Source organism: Hemiscyllium ocellatum, chromosome 3, assembly GCF_020745735.1.
Source record: "Hemiscyllium ocellatum isolate sHemOce1 chromosome 3, sHemOce1.pat.X.cur, whole genome shotgun sequence".
Classification (NCBI taxonomy): domain Eukaryota; kingdom Metazoa; phylum Chordata; class Chondrichthyes; order Orectolobiformes; family Hemiscylliidae; genus Hemiscyllium; species Hemiscyllium ocellatum.
Window position 1 is genome coordinate 61,808,716 of NC_083403.1, and position 23,255 is coordinate 61,831,970.

Sequence of the window (23,255 nt, forward strand, 5' to 3'; positions counted from 1 at the left end):
GAATTCCAAATAAACGCAAGAATGCAGACATTGTTATTCCAAGGCCCTTCATTATGAATCTATTCTATGAATGTTTATTGACAAAATTATAATTATATATGTTATGTTTTTCACTTTTAGTTCTACCTTTTCTGGGATTCAATATCATTAGATTATAAGTAAACTGGTTCACATGGGATTTGAAGCCTGTGTGCAAACATATCTGCCTGACGTTTAAATAAATTTAATAAATCTAGGACTGGATAGAGAATCTTTGTTACTGCACCGCAGCTTACTGGATTGAACAGATCCAGTAGAGATTAGCCAGCTGCAGATAATTATAAACAAAAACTGGCAAGACCATATATAGTCTTATTCCTGAGTTTGTCTGTTATTTAATAAGTGTTCCCTGATACATAGATGAGTGTTTTTCTTGGGAAGCCTTAGTTCTGCTGACTGGGAGGATTGCAAGATTTTAAAGGGTATGGTTTGTATGTCAAGGTTGCTTTTCTTTACACAACTAAAAAATAAATAAATTTGGAAACAGCAAATTAGCAGTTTAGAAATTATCCTTTTAGCTTGATGTTCACTTTAAACTTCACTGTGGTTGTTAATGCTGCAAGAATGTCTATTAACATGACCAGGGTTTAAATTTTATATAACCTGCACAGAAGTTAGTGTGATATTATACTTCAAATTTTTTACTAATTAATTTGTTTTACTAAACAATTTTATTTTCGTGTTGTGAAATGCACAAAATGTAAGTAACATTGCAAATGAAATTTACTGTAATCTTGTCAGGTAATAGGAAAAGTAAGACTTACATCTTTGCGTAACACTTAATCCAATATCGTCTTGTCTAATAAATTTGATCTTAAAACTTTACAAATAAAATGAAGCTGATTTTATGTTTTTGTAATGGTCTTCATTCCTATTCCAAGGGTGTTGCTGTATTATCTGTGTAATACCGCATTTGTAGACTTCTGATTATCTGTTGGTTTCATAGTTTACTCTGTGAAACCAACCGTTATGCCCAACTCAACCATGCTGACCAGGTTTCCTAAACTGAATTAGTCCCATTTGTCTGCATTTGGCACACATCCTCTAAACCTTTCCGATCCATGTAGTCCAAATGTGTGTTAAATGCTGTAATTGTACTCACTGCAACCACTTTCTCTTGCAGCTTGTTCCATATACAAACCACTTTGAGGAAAAGTTGCCCCTCAGGTCCCTTTTAAATCTCCCCCCTCACCTTAAACCCATGCCCTTTAGTTTTGGACTCTCCTACCATGGGGGAAAAGAACCTTGGCTGTTCACCTTATCTCATGATTAAGGTCATCCTCAGCCTCCTACTCTCTAGGGGAATAAAAAGTCCCAACCTATCCAGCCTCTCCTTTTATCTCAACCCCTTCAGTCCCGGTAACATCCTTTTAAATCTTGTTTGCACCATTTCCACAGTTTAATAACATCCTTCCAATGCAGGGCGACCAGAATTGTACACTGTATTCTAATCGTGGCCTTACCAATGTCTTGTGCAGCTGTAACACGACATCTCAACTCCTATATTCAGTGTTGTTTTCCTATTTCCTTTCTCTATTTTATGAATGGTTAGATCATACACTGCATAACCAATGGATATTCCTGGCATAGATTTATGCCTCACTTTTTATTTTCTTTTATGATTTTCTTTCTGTTTTCTGTTACAGCTTCGGCAGTTGTCGCGCGTAACTCACCCCAATATTGTGAAATTGTATGGAGCTTGTCTAAATCCAGTAAGTAATTCAAATCCTACCTGTCATTTCTGATTGTGTAACCTAATTGTGTATTACTATTGCTCATGGTTGATGTAAAATTTTAATGCATAATATTTTAATTCTTGAACTAAAAGCAATGTCATATTTGCAAGATTGAAATTTTCCGACCCAAATTCTATAATGGTGTCAACAGAGTCATACAGCACGGAAACAGATCCTTTGGTCCAACCAGTCCATGCCGACCATAATCCCAAACTAAACTAGCCCTACCTTCCTGTACTTGGCCCATATACTTCCAAACATTTCTTATTCATGTACTTATCTATGTCTTTTAAATGATGTAAGTGCACTCGTATCCAACACTTCCTCTAGAAGTTCATTCCACACACGCTAACTAACCTGTGTATAAAAAAAAGCCCCTCCTGTCTTTTTTAAATTTTTCTCCTCTCATCTTAAAAGTTTGCCCCCAGTCTTGAAATTCCTCCATCCTTGGAGGGAAGTAACGCCTGTCATTCACGTGACCTTTACCCCTCATGATTTTATAAACCTTTAAAAAAGGTCACCTCTCGACCTCCTTTGCTCCAGTGAAAAAGGTCCCAAACTTCCTAGCTCCCCTTCTAATTGAAGCTCTCCAATCCCAGCGACATCCTGGTAAATCTTTTCTGAACCATGTCCAGCTTAATAATATCCTTCCTATAACAGGGTGACCAGAACCGGACACATTACTCCAGAAAAGGCCTCACCAGTGTCATGTATAACCTCAACATGGCATCCCAACTCCTGTACTCAAAAATCGAAATAATGAATGCAAGCATGCAAAAGGCTGCCTTAACCACCCTATCTGTGATTCAAGCTTCAAAGAATCACGTTATCTGAAACCCTAGGTCTCTGTGTTCTACAAAACTAATGTTCTTTTAATATGTCTCTTTCCTCCTTTTGGAGCTTTCTTTACATTTTTTTTAATCAAAACATCATCTAAATCTTCTATTATTCTAGAATCATTGTGGAGAGCAAAAGCAGTTCATGGAATTTTTTTCACGAGCAACTATCAATAATACAAACTTGACTTAAGCTTGCATTTCCATGTCACTTTTAACATAGGTAAAGAATCCAATCCCCTTTACAAGTCAAAAAAAATAGATTTTTAATGAGTGCTGAAAGGAAGTTTGGGCAATGGAAGAACCACAGCTGTTTAAGGAGAGAATTTCAGGATGTACAGGCCAGCTGGTTGAAGATACTGTCATCATTATTGGGCAAAGAAATGGCATAGATAAAAGATGAGAATTCAAAGTTCTACAAGTTTGGATTGTATTATAAATTCAGCTTAGCATTAAAATAGGGCTGGAATTACTGGCAGAATATCATTTTGGCCCTACATTAGTGGCTTTGATCTTACCAATGTTGAAAAAAATAGCTTATCCACACTGGATACCAATATACTGCATTGGAGCAGAAGTAAACCATTTGATGACTCAAACCTGTTCTGCCATTCAATAAGATCATAACTAATTTTATCAGGATTTGAGGTTACAGTCAGATCAACCATAATCTTATTGAATGGTGGAGCAGACTGGAGGGGCTCAATGGACTACACCTGTTCTTTTTATGTTCATAAAATCTATTTGTATTTCAAATTCCACATTCCCACGCATCCTTGATAATCTTTCATTCTGTTGTCTTAACAAGAATCTAGCTGCCTCCGTTTTTAAAAAAGATTCAATGATACTCCACATCCCCCATCTTCTGAGTTCAAAGTTGCGCAACCCTCAGAGGAAAAAAAAAATTCCTTACCTCTGTCCTAAAAGTTTTGCCCCTAATATTACAACAGTGCCCCAGAAAGGACTCGCCCAAAAGCAAAAACACCCATTTGCAGTTCAGTGTCATGGCAATTCAGGATCTTATAAAGTTCAGTCAAGTTACCCCCCTTCTAAAGTCCAGTAAAACCAAGTCCAACATGTTCCACCTATCCTCATAAGACACACCACTCATTCCAAGATATCATTCTAGTGAAATTAACAGGATTTGCCCCCATTTAAGGCACAAGCAGCACTGTTTTGGATGACCTCCAGTTTATGGAGGGTCAAATATGCAAGGCCAGGCAGGAGTGCACTGGATTGTCAAGTAAGCTGGAGTATATTCCCTGGAAATCAGAGTTAAGAGGTGATTTAATATATATTTTAAAGATATTAAGGGGAGCATCCAGGGTTGATAGGGAGGAATTTGAGGGCATAATTTAAAGAAGATGGAAGGCAGACATTTTGGGAACGAAATTAGAAATATCTTCTACACGCATAAGACTGTAAATTATGCAACTCTCCTCTATATAAAAAAAAATGATGTTAGGCCAATTGTAAATTTTAAATGTGAGGTTGATGGATTTTAATTATACCTTGGTATGAAGATATATGGGGTAGAGACAATTGTATGGATTAGACTGCAGATCAGTAATGATTTCTTTGAATTGTAGAACAAGCCTGAGGGCCTAAATTTGTGAGTCCTGTTCCGATATTCCTATAGCAGCATTGGATGAGTTGAAAAATGTGGTTGTCGGGGCACCAATTAGATAATTTCACCAAGGGCCAGGATGTGATTTTGATGAAGCAGTGGAATTTGGATGGATCTTGGGAGACTCCAGAAGTAACGATGTGGAATGGGAAGAAACAAAACAGTGCAGCTAATATTCTGGGGACAATATTCGGAGCTAAGGATAACCAATGCCTCTTGAAATGCATAGTGAAGCAGAACGTGAAAGTTGATGTGGTTCACTAGGTTAAAGACTGTTGAAGGGGAGGCAACTTTACCGAAGAGAATCGAATGGGAAATTGTAAACAGAATTGTTCAACCCGAGACAGTGGCTATGTAAGCTGGATAAAATAGATGGTAAGTGTATAAGGGTCTGTGGTAAAGTTTTCCTAGTGCTTGACTGAAGGAAGTTTTTTGCCTTAAAGCTGATTGTCAACAAAAACCATTTGACAACACTCAGGATCTGAGACACATTCTGGGCAGTAGACGATTGTATTGATGGTATTCATTTGGAAGATGACTGCATGTCTGCAGGAGACATTTGCAAGGTGGCTGTTAATAAAAAAAGGCAGGGGCCTCCATGGGTGGTAATGTTAGGGAGACGTGAGACTGTCACAAGACTGGATTCAAACAAGTATTTTTTTGTTTTATCTTACCAACTTATCTCAGCACATTAAATGAGCTATTGTTACATTGTTCAAAATGCACTGGTAGATGTTTTGTTAAATGTCGTGAACTGCTATGATTTGCTTTTTTTTTGCAGTGTTTTTAAGTAGAAGGTAAACTTCTCCTTTCCACCTTGACGTTTAAGCAGAGAAAATTTATTATTTCCCCCTAACATTTTCCTGCATTTGTGGAATTTTTCAGTGGAATAGTTTTACTGGGAAGATTCAATATGCACATTCACAATGTATAGTGTTAACATCTCTAGTCAAAAAGTGGAGCGCTGGAAAAGCACAGCATGTCTGGCAACATCCAAAGAGCAGGAGAGTCGGCGTTTCGTGGGAGGGTGGTGGGGCTGGGGGAAGGTATCTTAGAAGGCGATAGATAGATGAAGGTGGGGGTTGATGTGATAGGTCAGAGTGGAGGGTAGAGAGAATAGGTGGGAAAGAGGATGGACAGACTGGACAGTCCAAGGAGGAGGTACAGAGTTGGAAGGTTGCATCTGGGATAAAGTGGGGGGAGGGGAATTGAAGAACCTGGTGAAATTAACATTGATGCCTTGTGATTGGAGGATCCCAAAATGGAAGATGAGGCATTCTTCCTCCAGGCATTGGTGGCTTGGATTTGGCGGTGGAGGAGGCCCAGGACTTGCATGTCCTTGGCGGAGAGGGAAGAGGAGTTCAAGTGGTCGGTCACAGGGCGGTGGGGTTGTTGGGTGCATGCGACCCGGACATGTTCCTAAGCCATTCTCTGAGTAGCTCTACTTTCGTCTGTTAGCAAGTTAGAAGAGAAAATACCATAGTTTAGATATTTTACAGTAACAATTTTGGATAAATCAAAAAATGCTTAGTTTTTTAAATGGCTTTTTATTCTAAATATGGAATTTATTTTGTCATTAAAATTTAGGGCTTTTCAAAAAGGTTTCAGTGATCGATCTAAAATCCATTAATATAATTAAGGTTTAACTGAATTTCGTTTTTGATCAGATAATATTCTCCCTTAAACAAAAGACAAAATCAGTATTTCATTGGAAGTGGCCAAATAGATTCTTGTAATTGACTGTGTTTCCTTTTAGGTTTGCCTTGTTATGGAATATGCAGAAGGTGGTTCCCTTTACAATGGTACGTTAAAATCGCAGTTACTTTGATGTCAATCTGTGTGAAACTGATATTTGCATTTCTATTGCGACCTGTGTGAAAATATTCCTGTGGCTTTTAAATTAGAAATATAAGTGATATTAGAAAAATCACAAATAAATTGTCTAATTTCTGTTTCCCTAGCCTTTACTAAGTAAAATGAACGTTATGGTGATGTGGCATAGGCAATGAGTCTAACAGAGTCATACAGATGTACAGCATGGAAACAGACCCTTTGGTCCAACCCGATATCCCAACCCAATCTAGTTCCACTTGCCAGCACCTGGCCCATATCCCTTCAAACCCTTCCTTTTCGTATACCCATCCAAATGCCTCTTAAATGTTGCAATTGTACCAGCCTCCACCACTTCCTCTGGCAGTTCATTCCATACCCATACTACCTTCTGTGTGAAAATGTTGCCCTGTAGGTCTTTTTTATATCTTTCCCCTCGCACCTATGCCCTCTAATTCTGGACTCCCCAACCCCAGGGAAAAGACTTTGCCTATTAACCCTATCCATGCCTCTCCTAATCCTTGATTTGTTCTTTGCTTGGGAATTTTGACTTGAGTAACAGTAGGAGCTTTTCATTTGGGCTGAGCATGTCTCGCTTACAGAGTAAAATTGCCATGTTTCTTTGAGTCTTCAACCAATCTTGTGGAAAACGTGTATTAGTAGATGATGTCGGATTTAGCTATGCTGGTGTTCACAACAGTTTATTTGCTGATGCTCTGAATACTCTCAAATGGAACATGACCATTTGAGTGAGATATTGTCAGGCACCTGCCTCCCAAAGAAGTGTACCCCTGCAAGAGTATCTTTGTTGAACAATTTTTGTCATATTCTTGAGTGACAATACAAGATTAACAGAATCTGAAGCACATAATATGAGGAGAAGAAATCAACTAAAACCTCAAACCAATTGTTTTCACAGACCTTGTACAATCTTACAATAACAGATTTCATCACATTATATTAATCTCCTCTGAAATTCTGAGCAATTACGCACTAATCCCTAAAGATGTTGGAGAAAGTTTTCAGCTTTTTTTTAACTCTATTGTTCAAACCTGACTGTTTTGTTTGTGCTGCCTCCCACGGATAACATTCTCTCTCAGCAGCACAGAAATCAGAGACTAGTGGAATACTTGATTTTCATAATTCATGTCTATTCCAAGAGCAATTATATTTTAGTGATTTTTGACAAGGTTTCTAGCTCAGGTTGGTAAGTGGGTAAGTTAGCTTGCTGAGCTGTTTTCAGACATTTCATCACCATACTAGGTAACATCATCAGTGAGAGTCTCCGGTGAAGCGCTGGTGGTATGTCCCGCCTCTCTTTTATAGATCTTGATTTCTTAAAGTGGGTGATGTCATTGCCGGTTCTTTTTTTCAAGGGAAGGTAGATAGGATCTAAGTTGATGTGCTTATTAATGGAGTTCTGGTTAGAATGCCATACCTCTAAGAATTCTCATGCGTGTATTTGTTTCACCGATCTTAGGATGTGTGTGTTGTCCTGTTCAAAGTAGTGTCCTTTGTCTGTATGTGTAGAAACTAGTGATGGTAGATCGTTTCTTTGGTGGCTACTTAGTGTTCATGTAACCTGGTGGCAAGTTCTTGGTCCGATTTTCTTTTTTAAACAGTTCTTGTATGGTATCTTGTAAATTATGTTAGGTTTGCTAGTAGTATCTTATGGATCCTTTAGTTTCGTTAGTCACTTAAGTGTGTTTGTAGGCTACCATGATGCCAAGGGTCTGAACAGTCTAGAGGTCATTTCTAATATGTCTTTGATGTAAGATAATGTGGCTAGAGTTTTTGGTTGTTGCGTCTGCTTGTTTGGGTCTGTTTCTGAAGAATCAGTAGATTGTGTTTATTGGATATCTGTTTTTCTTGAAAACCTTGTATAGATATCTTTTTGTAGTTCATGGTTGATGCAGTGTGATGTAGCTCGTTGAAATAATATCTTGATGCAACTTCATTTGTGGGTGTTGGGATGATTGCTTCTGAAGTTAAGTATTTCGTCTGTGTTTGTTGTTTTTCTTTAGATGCTGGTTTGAAGCTGTCCGTTAACAGTACGTTCAACTGTCACGTTTAGGAATGGGAGTCTGTTGTTGTTTCTTCCCCTTTTGTGAATTTTATACCTGTCAGGAAATTGTTGGTGTTGTATGTTTCCTGTAATTTGTTCTGTTTTGTGATGACAAAGATGTCATCCGCATAGCAGACCCAAAGTTTGGGTTGGATGGATGGAAAGGCAGCTTCTTCAAGTCTCTGCTTTACTGCTTCTGCTATGATCCCTGGTATTGGTGATCCCATGGGTGTTCTATTGTAGGTTTTGTTGTTGAATGTGAAGTGGTTGGTGAGGCAGGGGTCCACTAGCTTTAGAATGTTGTCTTTACTGATGAAGTTGATGTTGTCTGGTGTTTGTGGTCCTGGTTTTCCGAGTAGGAATGCCATTGTTTCTTTGGCCAAGTCGATGTTAATTGATGTGAAAAGGGTTGTAACGTCAAAGGTGACCATTATTTCGTCCTATTTCATCTTAGTGTTTCTGGTGTTCAGGAATTCTTGGGTGGAATAAATGGAGTGGTATGAATCTTCCTTTGAACTTTCTTTTGAAAAAAAACCCAGAAATGACATTACCCACCTTAATAAACCAAGACCTATAAATAGAGAGGTGGGACATACCACTAAGCTTCACCAGAGACTCCCACTGATGATGTTACCTAGTATGGTGACGAAATGTCTGAAAATGGATCTTACAGCTCAGCAAGCTAACTTTCATTCAATTTTATTTTATTTTATCCCACCCAGATATCTGCAGCTCTCTTTGAAGTTTTTGTTAGGTTCTGTTCTGCACATCTACTCTGGAGCAAGGAAAAAATTATTTTCTAATTGCTAGTAATTTTAATTTCATGTTCTTCACTTTTGTTGTGATAGTCAAATAACTTGTGTATATCAATGTTGCAATTCATATTCATCTTTCTAGTGTCTTCATTTAGGGTCATCCATGAACAAAATAGGCAGGAATTACAGCAATATGTTTGCTCTTTTGGGCTGTAGTTTTAGGCTGCATTTCATACTGAATCTTGGAAAGTCGGATTGTGTGTTCTTTTTGGCTTTTCAGATTATTTTTCAATGTGTTTTGTAAAATTCTTTTGATGCCCAGTGACTTCAAACGTGATCTCTTATTTGCATTGTGTTGCAACGGTGTTATCTTTAGGGATATCCTTACAATGTAGAAGTTAGTTGATTTCTCACTGTGCTTAAAATGCTTAAGCACAGTGAGAAATCAACTAATTTCTACATTTGGCAGTGAATTTACTGAAACAGTTTTATTGCCTTTTCCATTAGCTACCATCAATGATCTGCTTTTCTAGTTTATTGTTGTGAATGGTAAAACTACAACCCAGTCCAAAAACACCTGCCCTGTACAGCTGTAGTGAAACTCCAAATCACTGAGTGGAATCCTATAGGGACCTGCGCAACATGGGCTGTGGGAAAGTTTGTTGCAGAATCAGATAAGTTGTCGAACAAAACTTATCTTAATAACAGGAGAAACCTGCTGTATCTTTTTTGCATTTTTCCAAGTGGAGAGGCGAGTTTCTCACTGGGAAGAAGTGACTTGCCAATTAAGGGGGATTCTAGCTTGTTAAATGCCTAATTGCAGCCAATTTATTTAGCTTCCTATCTTGCCAAACATTCCAAACCTCAAATCTCAACATGGAAGTTAGAGCGGCTACCTACCGACTTCATTTCACTGCTGGCTTGCTCAACACCATCAGCATCTCTGGGAATAATCCATGGGCAGTAGCCACATGTGCATCCATCCACAAACGTTGGCATCTGACATTTGCTAACCCCTCATGACAATCATGCCATCCCTCCAATCTACTTCAGGCCACTTAGGAAATAGAACTTTGATTACACAGTGGCCACTAGCATTGGAAGACCGCTGCTAGGACACTTTGCGGGCAGGGATAGGCAGCCAGCTCACTGACTTGATGCAGATTATATCTCAGTTCTCACTTTCTCAGCAGTCACCTGGTTGCTTAAAGCATCCCTGCAATGCTTTACTGACCAATTAGTGTTGTCACACAGCAGAGAGCTCACCCCTCTAAAGCTTTCACATTTGTTCTAAAATGTGGAGCCTTGAATCGAGCATAGCCCACTTGAGCTGATGCCTGACCTGGCTTAGTTTCCTTTGGTTTTACACATTATGTACTTTTTGTTTATTTAACTATTTTACTCTTTGATTTCGTTTTCTTTGCGATTAGAAGAGGAAATGGTTGATTCTGCAATCCTGAGCACTCGGGTGCAATATTCTGGATGCGTTGTGGGGAAGTGCAAAATTTTCATTTCAGTAGTAAAAATAAAAGTTCATTTAATGCATGAGGTGCTGGATTCTGACATCACCACCTCTACAGTTGCTTTCAACTCCTGCGATCTCTAATGTGGTGTAAATTTGAAAACTCTTGCTTTGGGCAAGAGTTCAGGTGTGTAAAAAGTAGAAGTGTCTGCAAATCATATCTGCATATACCAGATGCTGCCACTAGGTGGACCAAATGAAAGATTTATTTCTGCACATTGTGTTCTCAACTGTCATTGTAGTTTTTTCAAAAGAAAACCATGGTTGCAACCAGGATGGAAAAGTTTACAATTAACTGGGTTGATATATTCCACGATCCATGAGGTTGTTGTTCAAGCTTATTTTTTCTAGTTTACTAGTTTTACATCATGTGTGACTGTCTGTCGAATACTTTCCATGACCCCAAAAAAATGCTTTCCAAAGTGTTGTGTGCCCATTTATGGTTTAGCCACTGCTATTTAACAGTACTAATTCTAATATATTAATTAATAGTTTTCAGATTCTTCTAAGCTATTAATCAATTCTAGGTTTTGGCTAACAGTTAATCTGTAATTCCCAAATAACTTGTTTGTGTCATGGCCTACGCTTTCCCTCCAATGTGCTTATTTCCTTAATGTTTGTGTGATCTTGCAGATAATGTGGTTGCTGTGTTTCCTAATTGCAGCAGTGACCATGTTAAACAAGCATATGGTTGACTGTAGAATTCTTTGAGAAGTCTCTCATTGTTCTTCCTCTTTTGCGCTTGCTTCCATGCACAGGTGACATGGAAGAAGCCTGATGTCTGTGCAGTTCTGTACACAATTATTTAGTTTTAGTGCCAGCTGTCCCGTATCTTCTACAATTTTAAGAAAGGAACAGACGGTAACATTCTTATTTTCAGTTTTCAATTTGCTGGCAGTAAGATACGTTAAGTGTGTCAAGAGCTGCTAATATCATAGAATGCTGCGTCATGGTCATGCTCCCCTGCCCTTTCTTTCCACTGTTTCATAAATTCTTTGTATTCAAGTATTTTTCAAACTCTTTTGCTACCTTTCTCACACTGTACATTCTAGATACTAATGCAACCTAATCTGTACACTAATCCCATTTTCCAATTTTTGACCCAAACCCTGGAGGCTATGACAATGCAAGTGAACATCGAAGTCCTTTTTAAACATTACACAAGTTTCTGACTTTGCAGTCAGTGAGTTTGAGTCCCACCATCCTCTGAGTAAAAAAAATTTATTAACAACACCTCTCTTACTATTCTACTTCTTCCCTTAAATTTATGTTTCCCTTCGGTAATTAGTCTCTCGGCTAATGGAAAAAGTGCCTTTCTATCCACCCTACCTGCATCCCTCAATCTAATACACCGCTTTCAAGTTCCTGCTTAACCCCAGCCTATCTGCTCAGACTTTACAGCCAAGGCAACATCCTAGTAAATCTCTACCATATCATTCTCTTGTATAATTCACAAACTTTGTATACTTATGGTGACCAGAACTACACACACTGCTCCTGGTATGACCTACCAGTGCTTTGTACAATTCCAGCATAACCTCTTTCATCTTATATTCTAAACCTCCTTTAATAAAGGCAAGTATCCTGTATGCTGCCTTTGCCACCTTACCCAGCTACCCTGCTGTTTTCAGGGCTCAGCAATATGCAAGGCCCTTCTGATCTTCAGTATTTTAAAATGTTGTACTGCATCTTGTTAGCCCTCCCCAAGGGCATTACCTCATTTTTTTCAGGCATGAGTGATGGCAGGGTGGCACAGTGGTTAGCACTGCTGCCTCACAGCACCAGGGACCCAGGTTCGATTCCAGCCTCGGATGATTGTTTGGAATTTGGCGCATTCTCCCCATGTCTATTTGGGTTTCCTCCAGGAAGCTCCAGTTTCCTCCCATAATCCAAAAATGTGCAGGTTAGGTGAATTGGCCCATAATGTTCAAGGATGTACAGGTTAGGTGCATGAGTCAGAGGTAAATGTAGGGGAATGGGTCTAGGTGGGATATTCTTCAGAGGATCAGTGAGGACTTGTTGGGCCAAAAAGCCTGTTTCCACAAGTAGAGATTCTAATTCTTAATTCCATTTAGCACTTAAGCCATCTTTTGTATCGTCCAGCTGTTCTCAATATTTACCTATCTACCAATTTACACGTCACCTACAAAATACATCTTCTGATCATATCCCTTACGTTTAGGTTCTTATTACTAATGTTAACCACAATCAGGTTCCCAGTATCGAGCCGGTGGAACCTCACTGGAAACAAACTTCCAGTCACACAAACATCCTTCCACCATTGTCCTTAGCTTCCTGTCCCTCAGCCAAAGTTCAAATGCCACTTTGCCTTGGATCCTATGGGGCAATAGAGAATTGTGACCAGGGAGGATTTGAAAATTCCTGCCAGAGCCCTTGATATCTCCTCCCTTGCCTCTCAAAATAGCATCAGATATATCTAATCCAGGGGTGCAGAATTATCCAGTTTTAAGGCTGTTATACCCTCTGGTACCTTCTCTTTCTCTCGCTCCCTCTTTGTCTGTCTGTCTCTCTCTCTCTCTCTCTCTCTGTCTCGCTTTGTTTCTCTCTCTCTCTCTCTCTCTCTCTCTCTCTCGCTTTGTTTCTCTACCTCTCTCTCTCTCTCTTTGTTTCTCTACCTCTCTCTCTCTCTCTCGCTTTGTTTCTCTGTCTCTCTCTCTTGCTTTGTTTCTCTCTCTCTCTCTCTCTCTTTGTTTTTCTCTCTCTCTCTCTTGCTTTGTTTTTCTCTCTCGCTCTCTCTCTCTCGCTTTGTTTCTATGTCTCTCTCTTTCACTCGCTCACTTTGATTTTTTCTCTCTCCTGCCCGCCCGCCCTGTTGCTCCCTCTGTTTGTTAGTGCCTCAATTTTTTTTGTTGTTTTTGTCTTATTCTTCTAACAATTCTGGTTTGGAGCTGTGAATTGGGAATTGAGCTGAAGAAAATTTTATGGACTGTGGTTAACAGCTTGTGTTAAAAGTGACACAGACCAGACAAGTTTTTATTTATTCATAAGATCGGGTTTGGGAGTTAATTGCAAGTTGGTTCCGGATCAGAAGGCTGTGTGTGGAGGTGCAGGTGAACTTGTGGCGGATATGGAAGGATCCCTTGGGGCCTTGGAGGGAAGTGAGGGAGGAGGTGTGGGCGCAAGTTTTACATTTCAAGTCACGAAGGGAGTGGTCTTTGCGGAACGCTGATAGGGAAGGGGAGGGAAATATATCCCTGGTGGTGGGGTCTGTTTGGAGGTGGCGGAAATGACAGCGGATGATACGTTGTATCATGACTTCGTGACTCCCTCGTCAGGTCCACACCCCCCACCAACCCAACCTCCACTCCCGGCACCTTCCCCTGCAACCGCAGGAAATGTAAAACTTGTGCCCACACCTCCTCCCTCACTTCCCTCCAAGGCCCCAAGGGATCCTTCCATATCCGCCACAAGTTCACCTGCACCTCCACACACATCATCTATTGCATCCGCTGCACCCGATGTGGCCTCCTCTGTATTGGGGAGACGGGCCGCTTACTTGCGGAACGCTTCAGAGAACACCTCAGGGATGCCCGGACCAACCAACCCAACCACCCCGTGGCTCAACACTTTAACTCTCCCTCCCACTCCACCGAGGACATGCAGGTCCTTGGACTCCTCCACCGGCAGAACATAACAACACGACGGCTGGAGGAGGAGCGCCTCATCTTCCGCCTGGGAACCCTCCAACCACAAGGAATGAACTCGGATTTCTCCAGTTTCCTCATTTCCCCTCCCCCCACCTTGTCTCAGTTGGTTTCCTCAACTCAGCACCGCCCTCCTAACCTGCAATCCTCTTCCTGACCTTTCCGCCCCCACCCCACTCCGGCTTATCACCCTCACCTCGACCTCCTTCCACCTATCCCACCTCCATCGCCCCTCCCCCAAGTCCCTCCTCCCTACCTTTTATCTTAGCCTGCTTGGCACGCTCTCCTCATTCCTGATGAAGGGCTTATGCCCGAAACATCGGATTTCCTATTCCTTGGATGCTGCCTAACCTGCTGTGCTTTAACCAGCAACATATTTTCAGCTTTTTTCTCTGGATTACTAGTCTAGCAATAATATCATAACACCATCACCACCCTTACTGATGCACCTTCTATTTACCTGGACTTATTTCTGAATATTCTGTTTGTAGCTGCCCCCTTGTTTTCTGGATGCAGTTTAAGAATTTTGTTCCCCCTCTACCTTGCATGCTTAAGCTGTCCTAATTATTTCAGTGGAGTTCCTTACTATTACTGCCTTTATTATTCTTACACTTTTCTGAAATTTGGTCTTATTTGATTTCTATCATCCCCCCCCCCAGTTGACTGACTATTGTGCTAAACAAATCAGTAAAGGACAAATTAAGGTCTGTTGAGTTGTTTGACTCTGGGATCAGACGTGACCTGTATAAGCATCAGCTGGGAACATAACAACATCTCCAATAAGGGAGTATTCCCTTTTCTGGTCAGTTCAGACATTTGAAAATTGTAAAGAAGTTGGTACTATGTATGTGAACATCGGGCTGGCTGACTTGGCAGGTAGCCTGCAAGGGCAGTGCAGTTAGCTTTATTGAGGTAATGATGTTCAGAACCAATATGAAATTATGACCTCATTTTTGAAGTGCTCTGTAAATTGATCTGATGTGATTGACAAAGTTTGATCAGTATTGTTAGGTGATGGCAGAGTGAAGATAACTCAAATTATTAAGGACTGTAAATTATGGAGGTTTCTAACACATCATACTTCATGGAAGTTGCCCTGCAATCTAACCTGAATAATTACTATATAAAATTAGGCTGTTCGGTCAATCAAAATCACTATTCCAAATTTGACAAGTCTTGCGTTCCCATAGTGAAGGTCCATGCCAACAATAAAATATCATAACTGGAAGAGAAAAGTGAATGGTTAAATATGTAGCATAAATTATTCAACGAAAATCTTGCCAAAGTTGGGGTCAGGACATAAAGGGGAGTAACGAACTGAATTTTTGGGTTCTAAGCTCCAGGATAATTATCTGATCCCAACACCCTGCTGTCATCAGCTTTCTCTCCATGTCATCACCATGTGCATAGTAATTTTTTGAGATTCCGAATTGGATTACACTGGAGGGGGAAAGATTGAGGAAGCACTGATTTAATGTGTGTAAAATAGGTGAAGTTCGGTTGCAATAGCTGTTGGGACCTCTGGATTCCTCTGCATTTGCAATTACATAAGCTTGTGTGTCAGTGACTCTGACTCTGTGACCTGTAAATGGAGTTAAAAGATTGTGGAATTTTGAATAAATGTGAGTTTTACACACAATAGCACATTCACATCTCCTCAATCTCATGTATCTTTTGTTTAAGTTTCAAATCGCACATCTAGCCGCACCCATGATTCTCAAATATGAGCATACACCTCCCTTTATTGGGTGGCATTGGTAATCTGCCAGTGTTAGAACTACATTAGCAGTAGGCGTTGGAAACTGGATCAGTTTTCTGGTCTTTTAATTTAAATTCTTAAAGAATGTTTTAAAAATAGGATAACCTTATTGTGTCATACTGAGTTTCCTGATTTGATTTTATACCATAGGTATAGGTCACAATTAATATTTCAAAATTTCCAGAATTACAAATTTTTAAACATGCCATTTGATAATTAAAAGTGAATGGTCCAAGAACGAAAATATTGGTTATGTTTAACATTCACCTTGAGTCATTTGTTGACACTGACATCTGCCCACAAATACCAAGATTATGTTAAGACATATTTCAGTGAAATGGGGCCAGTCTTTGAGTGTAACCTGCATTGGGCAGAACTGCGTGTGTATTTTCAGATATAACACCTGAGTTTATGTCAAAGCAGGCACTCCGGACTGCTGAGTCCTGTACCCAATATTGCAAAAGTCTTGTTTATTGTAGATGATTTCACATGGAATAAAGTAAACTGTATAAAAGGGTTAAACGGGATAAAAACTGCGGCTTTTTTCTCATTTCCGGGTCAATCAAGATTTTTACAGGCTTTATATTCAAACTGATCTCGTGTAAACTAACGTGGCAATCATTTATCATCGTTGTAATCTATTTCTGGTGATTCTGTCAGTTTTAAGAAACTTTATTTGCTGAATTCCAACAATATTTTAAACTCAAATTTTGATGCTGCTTTTGGTACAGGGGCATCTAATGACCTTCCACGTCAACATATCTATCTTTTTACAATTCTATCTAGTACTGAATAGAAAATGAGTTATAAAAGGTATGGCCTTACTAATGACTAAACAAGATATCTCTAAGCAAATTTTTATTCAGTACTACAGCCAGGAAGAAAACTCCATATTGTCATCGATTACAGGCTTTATGTGTGAAAACACCAAATTTTACTTCAGTATTCCATATAATTAATTCAATAGATTTAAAGAAGGAATGTATAGAACCTTGTTGGCGGAACAGGTGAAGATCTGTTGTGAGCGACTGATATAAAATGAAACACACATTATATTACCAAGTCGGTTTTATTTAATGCAACTGATGCATCTTTTTAGACTTTTCAGTAAGCAATTAAGAATGTTACAGAATCATTAAAACATGGATAAACTGATTTTCTTTGAGGCTGCACCCTCTCTCTTGGTCTTCCTGCCTTTTTACCATGTCTCTATAATGACCTCTTCAGAGAACCAAATTATCTCTTGAGCATTGTTATGCTGTTTGACCTCATTAATTTCCAAGGCATTCGATTCTGTATGTTTGAAACATCAAGCTAGTTCCATTCAGATTACAGTTGTAGTTTGGGCACTTTAAACATAAAGTTAATTATTTCTAGCAGATGCTAGTAAATAAAAAGAAAATGCTGAAGAAACTCCAATCTGGCATCATCTGTGGTGAGACAGAAAATGCTTTGAGTCCAGTATGACTCTTCAAAATACATTTGATCCCCTCTATTTTGAGACAATTGCTCTTAATTTTTGTGAACTTCATTTGATAGCTGTACATTGTTGGTAAATTTAAGCCATGTTAAAATACTAACGAGAATTGTCAAATACTTAAATAGGCCATCTTTTAATAATGTCTGTTAAAGAGTTGTTGTTGATTGACAGTGTTACATGGGGCCGAGCCCCTACCATTCTACACTGCAGCCCACGCGATGAATTGGTGTTTACAATGTGCACAAGGAGTGGCATACCTACATGGCATGAAACCCAAGGCTTTAATCCACAGGGACCTGAAACCACCAAAGTAAGTGATTTGTTAATAACATTGTTATCGAGTGCAGTATACACATGATTTATAAAAGATGAAAAGTAATAGCATTTGAAATTGGGATTGAGGTGTATTAGATTGAGCTTAACACTGTATGTCCTATACCAATCCTACATACTAATCCAGATTCATCTGAAAGAGCAAAGATAAGCCCTTTCTGCCCCTCTCATTAAGCAACTATTGCTTTAAATCTTTGACCTTACCTCTGGCATTCTTGCTGCAAAGACCCAACTGCTTTGCCATTTCTAATTTTCATCTTCATTAACCAATAAACCTTGTCCTACACACACTTCTTCAAGTTAGGTCTTGTTCTGTGTCTTTCTCTCGTTTCCTGCTGATCTCCCCCCCATTCTATCTTGAGTTAATTTTGTCCCATTTGTCTGCTGGAAATGGAAATGGTTCCCTGTTCTTTTGTACTGCTTCCATTCCTTTCAAAACCTTTGTCATCACACCTGTTTTCAAAACAAAAAGCACCTTTAGATCTCTGTCTTGCAAAGATCTGATCTCTTTTTCTCCCACGTGCATTTTTCCTTTCAAGTTCTTGAACATTTCCCTTCTCAGACTAACATTGGTCACTCATACGCAGACGCATATCTCAAAGCACTTTACTGGTTGTTGAGTGAAAGAAGTAAAATGAAACCAGAAAGTTAAATTGTTACTGTGGACAAAGGAATAAGGATTAGTTGGGGAGAGAATGGTTGTTAGGAGGTTAATGGAAACGCGTTGGGTCTTGAAATTGGTACAGGGAATAGGATATATATGGAGAGAATACTTGAATTAAAATGGGTTAGATTGTGAACCACTTCATTCTAAATGTGTTGTCATTTATGAAGTGTAAATTATTCTAGGAGAGCATTGGGCAAATCCAAGATGATGAGCTGGTTTAGAGTTCCCCCGATAAAGGTAGGACAGAAAAGTAATGTTGAAGTTGGGGAAAAAAATTAGCTCTTGGCAATGTAAAAGACTGAAGTATGTAATTTGTTATCTGGGATTATCTATAAACTTATATGGAATATGTCTTTTAAATTCACTGGAACACTTTTTGGGAGAAACTAATTTTCCACTGCTCATTTAGTTAGTTAACTTGACAATATTTTTGCCTCAAAAGAAAACGTTGAGATCACCTTTTACTTTCTCCGATTTAAGTATGTAATCAAAATTGACAGTCCTGTCTACTAATGAAGTGGCACTCCATTGTTTGAGGGGATATCCTTCTAATTGGAATTTAAATATCTGCCTGTTCTGATACTTAGTGGGCAGAAATGATTCCATTGTTAAGAAGAAGAATAGACCCTTGCGCTGATCAAAAACATTCATCAGACTTTTACTTATGGGATTTTGCAGTGTACAATTTGTTGCCACATTTGCCAATTTAACTGTGACTTTGTTTCTGTCTGACTTCATAGAAACCGTATAGTGCAGAACGAGGCCATTTGGCCCATCAAGTCTGCAATGACTCTCTGAAGAGCATCCAACCCAGACCCAGACTCCCCAAAACTGCACATTTTACCACAGCTAACTCATTATAGCCTGCACATGCCTGAACACTACAGGGCAATTTAGCACGGCCAATCCATCTAACCTGCAGATCTTTGGACTGTGGGATGAAACCTGAAGGAAACCTTTGCAGACACTGAGAACATGCAAACTCCAAAGTTGAAATTGAGTCCCTGGTGCTCTGAGGCAGCAATACTAACCACTGAGCCACCATGCCACCCATTTATTATACATTAATTCATTTGAGATCCTCAGTAAAACATTGTCTTTTTAATGTTTATCGTTTCACGAAATATACTTCCCTTGTTTTGTTTTCTTGACTAATCAACACATGTTGTGCACCCCAGTATACAATGCTGATATTTCCAGTCCTGTGTTTTCCTATGACAGCTTGCTGCTGGTTGCTGGTGGGACAGTTCTGAAAATCTGTGATTTCGGCACAGCATGTGATATTCAAACTCACATGACCAACAACAAGGGAAGTGCTGCTTGGATGGCCCCAGAGGTTTTTGAAGGTGAGGGATTGACATTGAAATTTATTCAGACTTAATGATGCAGTGACTTAACGATCGCAATGCTCTTTTAAACCAAAAAAACCAAAATCACCAACCTTCATCCTTGGGCTCTGCTGAGTCAACTGATTTCAATGAAGGTAGGGAAATTGCCCTCAGGGTTCCATGTAGGCAGATAAGAATAAATTGGATTTTCCATCACTAGCAGGATTCATTAAGTTCAGCAAAGAAAGCATCCCTAAATGAATATTGCACTGTTTGGTTGCAAAAATATATGTCCATGTATACCAGCTACTCAATTCACTTCTAATCCAGACAAATTTAGTATTTGATCTGATATTGGATTCTCCACAAACTAGGTTTAGCCAGGTCAGCAATTAATTCTGCAGTCTATTGGGACAGAATAATGTGAATCATGGGCAATTCAGTCAATTTAATTGATTTGTTGAGAAAGCATTTTTTTTGTAAAATGTCTAATTTGAAATTTTGAAAACTAATTAATGCAAAGAATTAAAAGTCGGTTCTGGAATTAGGGCTAAATTGAAGTCTAAGGGTATTCTCACAGTGAAGTCTTTCTATTTCTCTCTCGATCTAGGTAGGTTCTTGGCCCCAAAAATTAGTATAGCTTTAGTACCTTTGCAAAGCGGAAATTTCCTGACACTGATGCTGGATTAATCATGTAAGCTGGTGCTAATTCTGCTGATGGTGCATAAATTCACATTTAAGAAGAAGTGCTGAATACCGACTGGACGTGAACCCTGGTACTGCCAATAGTAAACAGTTGGATAATCTTTCAATTTTCCAACAGTAACAGCCCACCTCTGATTCAGCAGAGAAAGTATTTTTAGAAAATCCTTTTCAAGGTGAACTTTCAAACTAAAACTGAGTCAATTGATAGGGTCAAAATTTTTACTGTATTTTGGTAGTGCTGAAATGCTCTCTTTATTTGTGAATTAATTAATCTATTAAATTTAAGGTAATGTTTAATTTAATCTGGTTCTATTGTGATGTCACAGTAACTTGTTGAATTTCTGTAACAGGTAGTAATTATAGTGAAAAGTGCGATGTCTTCAGCTGGGGTATCATTCTTTGGGAAGTAATAACACGGCGAAAACCTTTTGATGAAATCGGTGGCCCTGCTTTTCGCATCATGTGGGCTGTTCATAATGGTAAGATTGTGTTTTTCTAATTGGCATTAATATTGTTATTTTGAGTTTGGAATCATCATCCATTCTGATAGCAACTAATATTCTTGGATCTGTATTATTGGGAAATGATAAAATTAACTTAAACTTAATTAAATTTAATTTAAAGTTTTGAATTTGGCAAAATAATTGACTGCCTAAGTTATAATCTTGTGTAGTGTTTTTCATGATCTCTCAGCATGCTCAAAATCCATCAAAGCTTGTCATCACTGTTGTGATGTAGGAAACAAAACAGCCAAGTTGTATATCTCAAGGTTCCACAACCGCAGTCAGGAAAATGACTAGATACTGTGTTTTAGTGACGGTGTTTGAGAATGATTGATCAGGACACCGGAGGGCGCTCCTCTAATCTTTACCAACAAAAAAAATTGTTGGATCTTTTACATCCATCTGAAAGGGCAGGTGGGACCTCTGTTCAAAGTTCTGTGTGAAAGTGGAGTCCACCAGCAATGTGGCACTCCCTCAATTGCACTGAAGTGTCAACCTAGATTATTTGCTCCAGCCCATGGAGTGGGACTTGATCCCATAGCCTTACGACTCTGAGCTAATAGTGTTATCAGTGAGGCAAGACTGACACTTTCTTCCTTGTGTAATTTTTTATAATGGATGCAATAGGTTTTTTTTGAGGCTTGACAGTTAATTTTGCAAGGCAGGGAAGAAATGTGCCATGCCAAGTCTGTATTTCCAATCACCAAAGTACATGCATCCTGAAATGACATGACATGACTTTTTTTCATTGGAGAAAAGGAGGAGGAGAGGGGACCTAATTGAGGTATACAAGATAATGAGAGGCATAGATAGAGTCGATAGCCAGGGACTATTTCCCAGTGCAGAAATGGCTAACATGAGGGGTCATGGTTTTAAGCTGGTTGGAGGAAAGTATAGAGGGGATATCAGAGGCGGGTTCATTACACACACAGTTGTGAGAGCATGGAATGCGTTGCCAGCAGCAGTTGTGGAAGCAAGGTCATTGGGGACATTTAAGACACTGCTGGACATGCATCTGGTCACAGAAATTTGAAAGTGCATACATGAGGATCAATGGTCGGCACAACATCGTGGGCTGAAGGGCCTGTTCTGTGCTGCACTGTTCTATGTTCTACCTATGTTCTATGACATCCTTTGAGCAGGTAATGCACTACCATTAAAGTTTCACATTGTTTTAGGATTCAGTATTTCTGCAGTTCTACCAGGCAGTCTGTTTTCAATTCGACATCTATTTAACATTTTAAATTTCCTTTGCCCTGATAGCAATTGAATAAGAATTCGCTTTAAAAAAACAAAAGATTTTGCTGCTATATTCCCTGGCCAGTCCTTTTTAAATATTTTATACGTTCATTGTTTTGTCTGACAAAGATACAGAATGTTTTAAGAATGAATGATAGGCTTACTGATTTCAATCATGAACTCTCAAGATTGGAATCAAGTATTATTTGATTTAATTTTGATATTCTTCATCAGGTTTACTAGTTGCCAATGGGATATCTAGGGGTCTGAACGTTTCCAAAGCCCTATTTTCTTTGGGAAAAGGGATGATAAAACTTTATGCCTCTCAATATCACTACAAAAGACTTCAGAACTGAAACTCTAGCTCAACTTTTACCCATCGTTTCTCCACAGAAGGTCTCAATTATCATCTGGAGTTCAGGAAAGGAGAGAATTGGAGGCATATGCAGACATTCTACTCTTGCCACTTATAGTGTGGCCAGTTAGATTGAGGCACCAGCACTGATTTGAAAGCAAATTAACTCTCTCAATTCACAGCTGTTTGTGGCATGTTTAAAAGTAGTCGAACAAAAGATAAACGAATAAATTGTATTGAAATATCGTAATTGTATCTTCAAACTTGCCAGTGCATTTATACAATTGAAATTTTAAATTACAATAACATTATATTCCTATTCGTTTGATTGGAAGTTTAAATCCTTTAAGATGTATTTAGAAATACGCTGACATTTAGAAGTAGAAAACACATTCTATTTTATTCTGTACTTAGGCCAAGGCTTTGATGTACATGACAATTGCTTGTTGTCATTGTGAAGCTAAACTGTTGTGCACCGAAAACTGCAGTTGTAACAATTATATTTAAAGACCATAAAATTGTATTCTATTTGGACAAAAAATTAAGTTTGTAATTAGGTATGAAAATCAATTGCACTTTGTTTGCTGAACAGGTTGGAGGGGTGGAAAAGCTTACTTTGAGTTTATTTGTGACCATTTGAAATTTTGAGATATTGTTACAAAATGTACTGCAAGTTAGATTTAAGGATTCTGTAGTAGTTAATGGTATATTTCAAAGCAACTTGAGTCCTTTTGTCAAAAAATTACTTCCAGAGTATTTTATAAATATGCTGCTGCACTTGTATTTCGTTGACAAAAATTTGTATTGCAGT

The 23,255-nt window shown here is 38.9% G+C and overlaps 1 protein-coding gene across 2 annotated transcripts in view; it reads left to right on the top strand.

Annotated features, from left to right (window-relative positions):
* Positions 1-23,255, top strand: part of map3k7 (mitogen-activated protein kinase kinase kinase 7) — a 128,705-nt gene that overhangs the window by 43,982 nt on the left and 61,468 nt on the right. For both annotated transcript variants that reach the window (XM_060850382.1, XM_060850390.1), the window contains exons 3-7: positions 1,686-1,751; positions 5,995-6,040; positions 17,486-17,624; positions 19,536-19,660; positions 20,698-20,826. In XM_060850382.1, the coding sequence (XP_060706365.1) occupies positions 1,686-1,751; positions 5,995-6,040; positions 17,486-17,624; positions 19,536-19,660; positions 20,698-20,826 (505 nt within the window). The remainder of the gene's footprint in view (positions 1-1,685; positions 1,752-5,994; positions 6,041-17,485; positions 17,625-19,535; positions 19,661-20,697; positions 20,827-23,255) is intronic.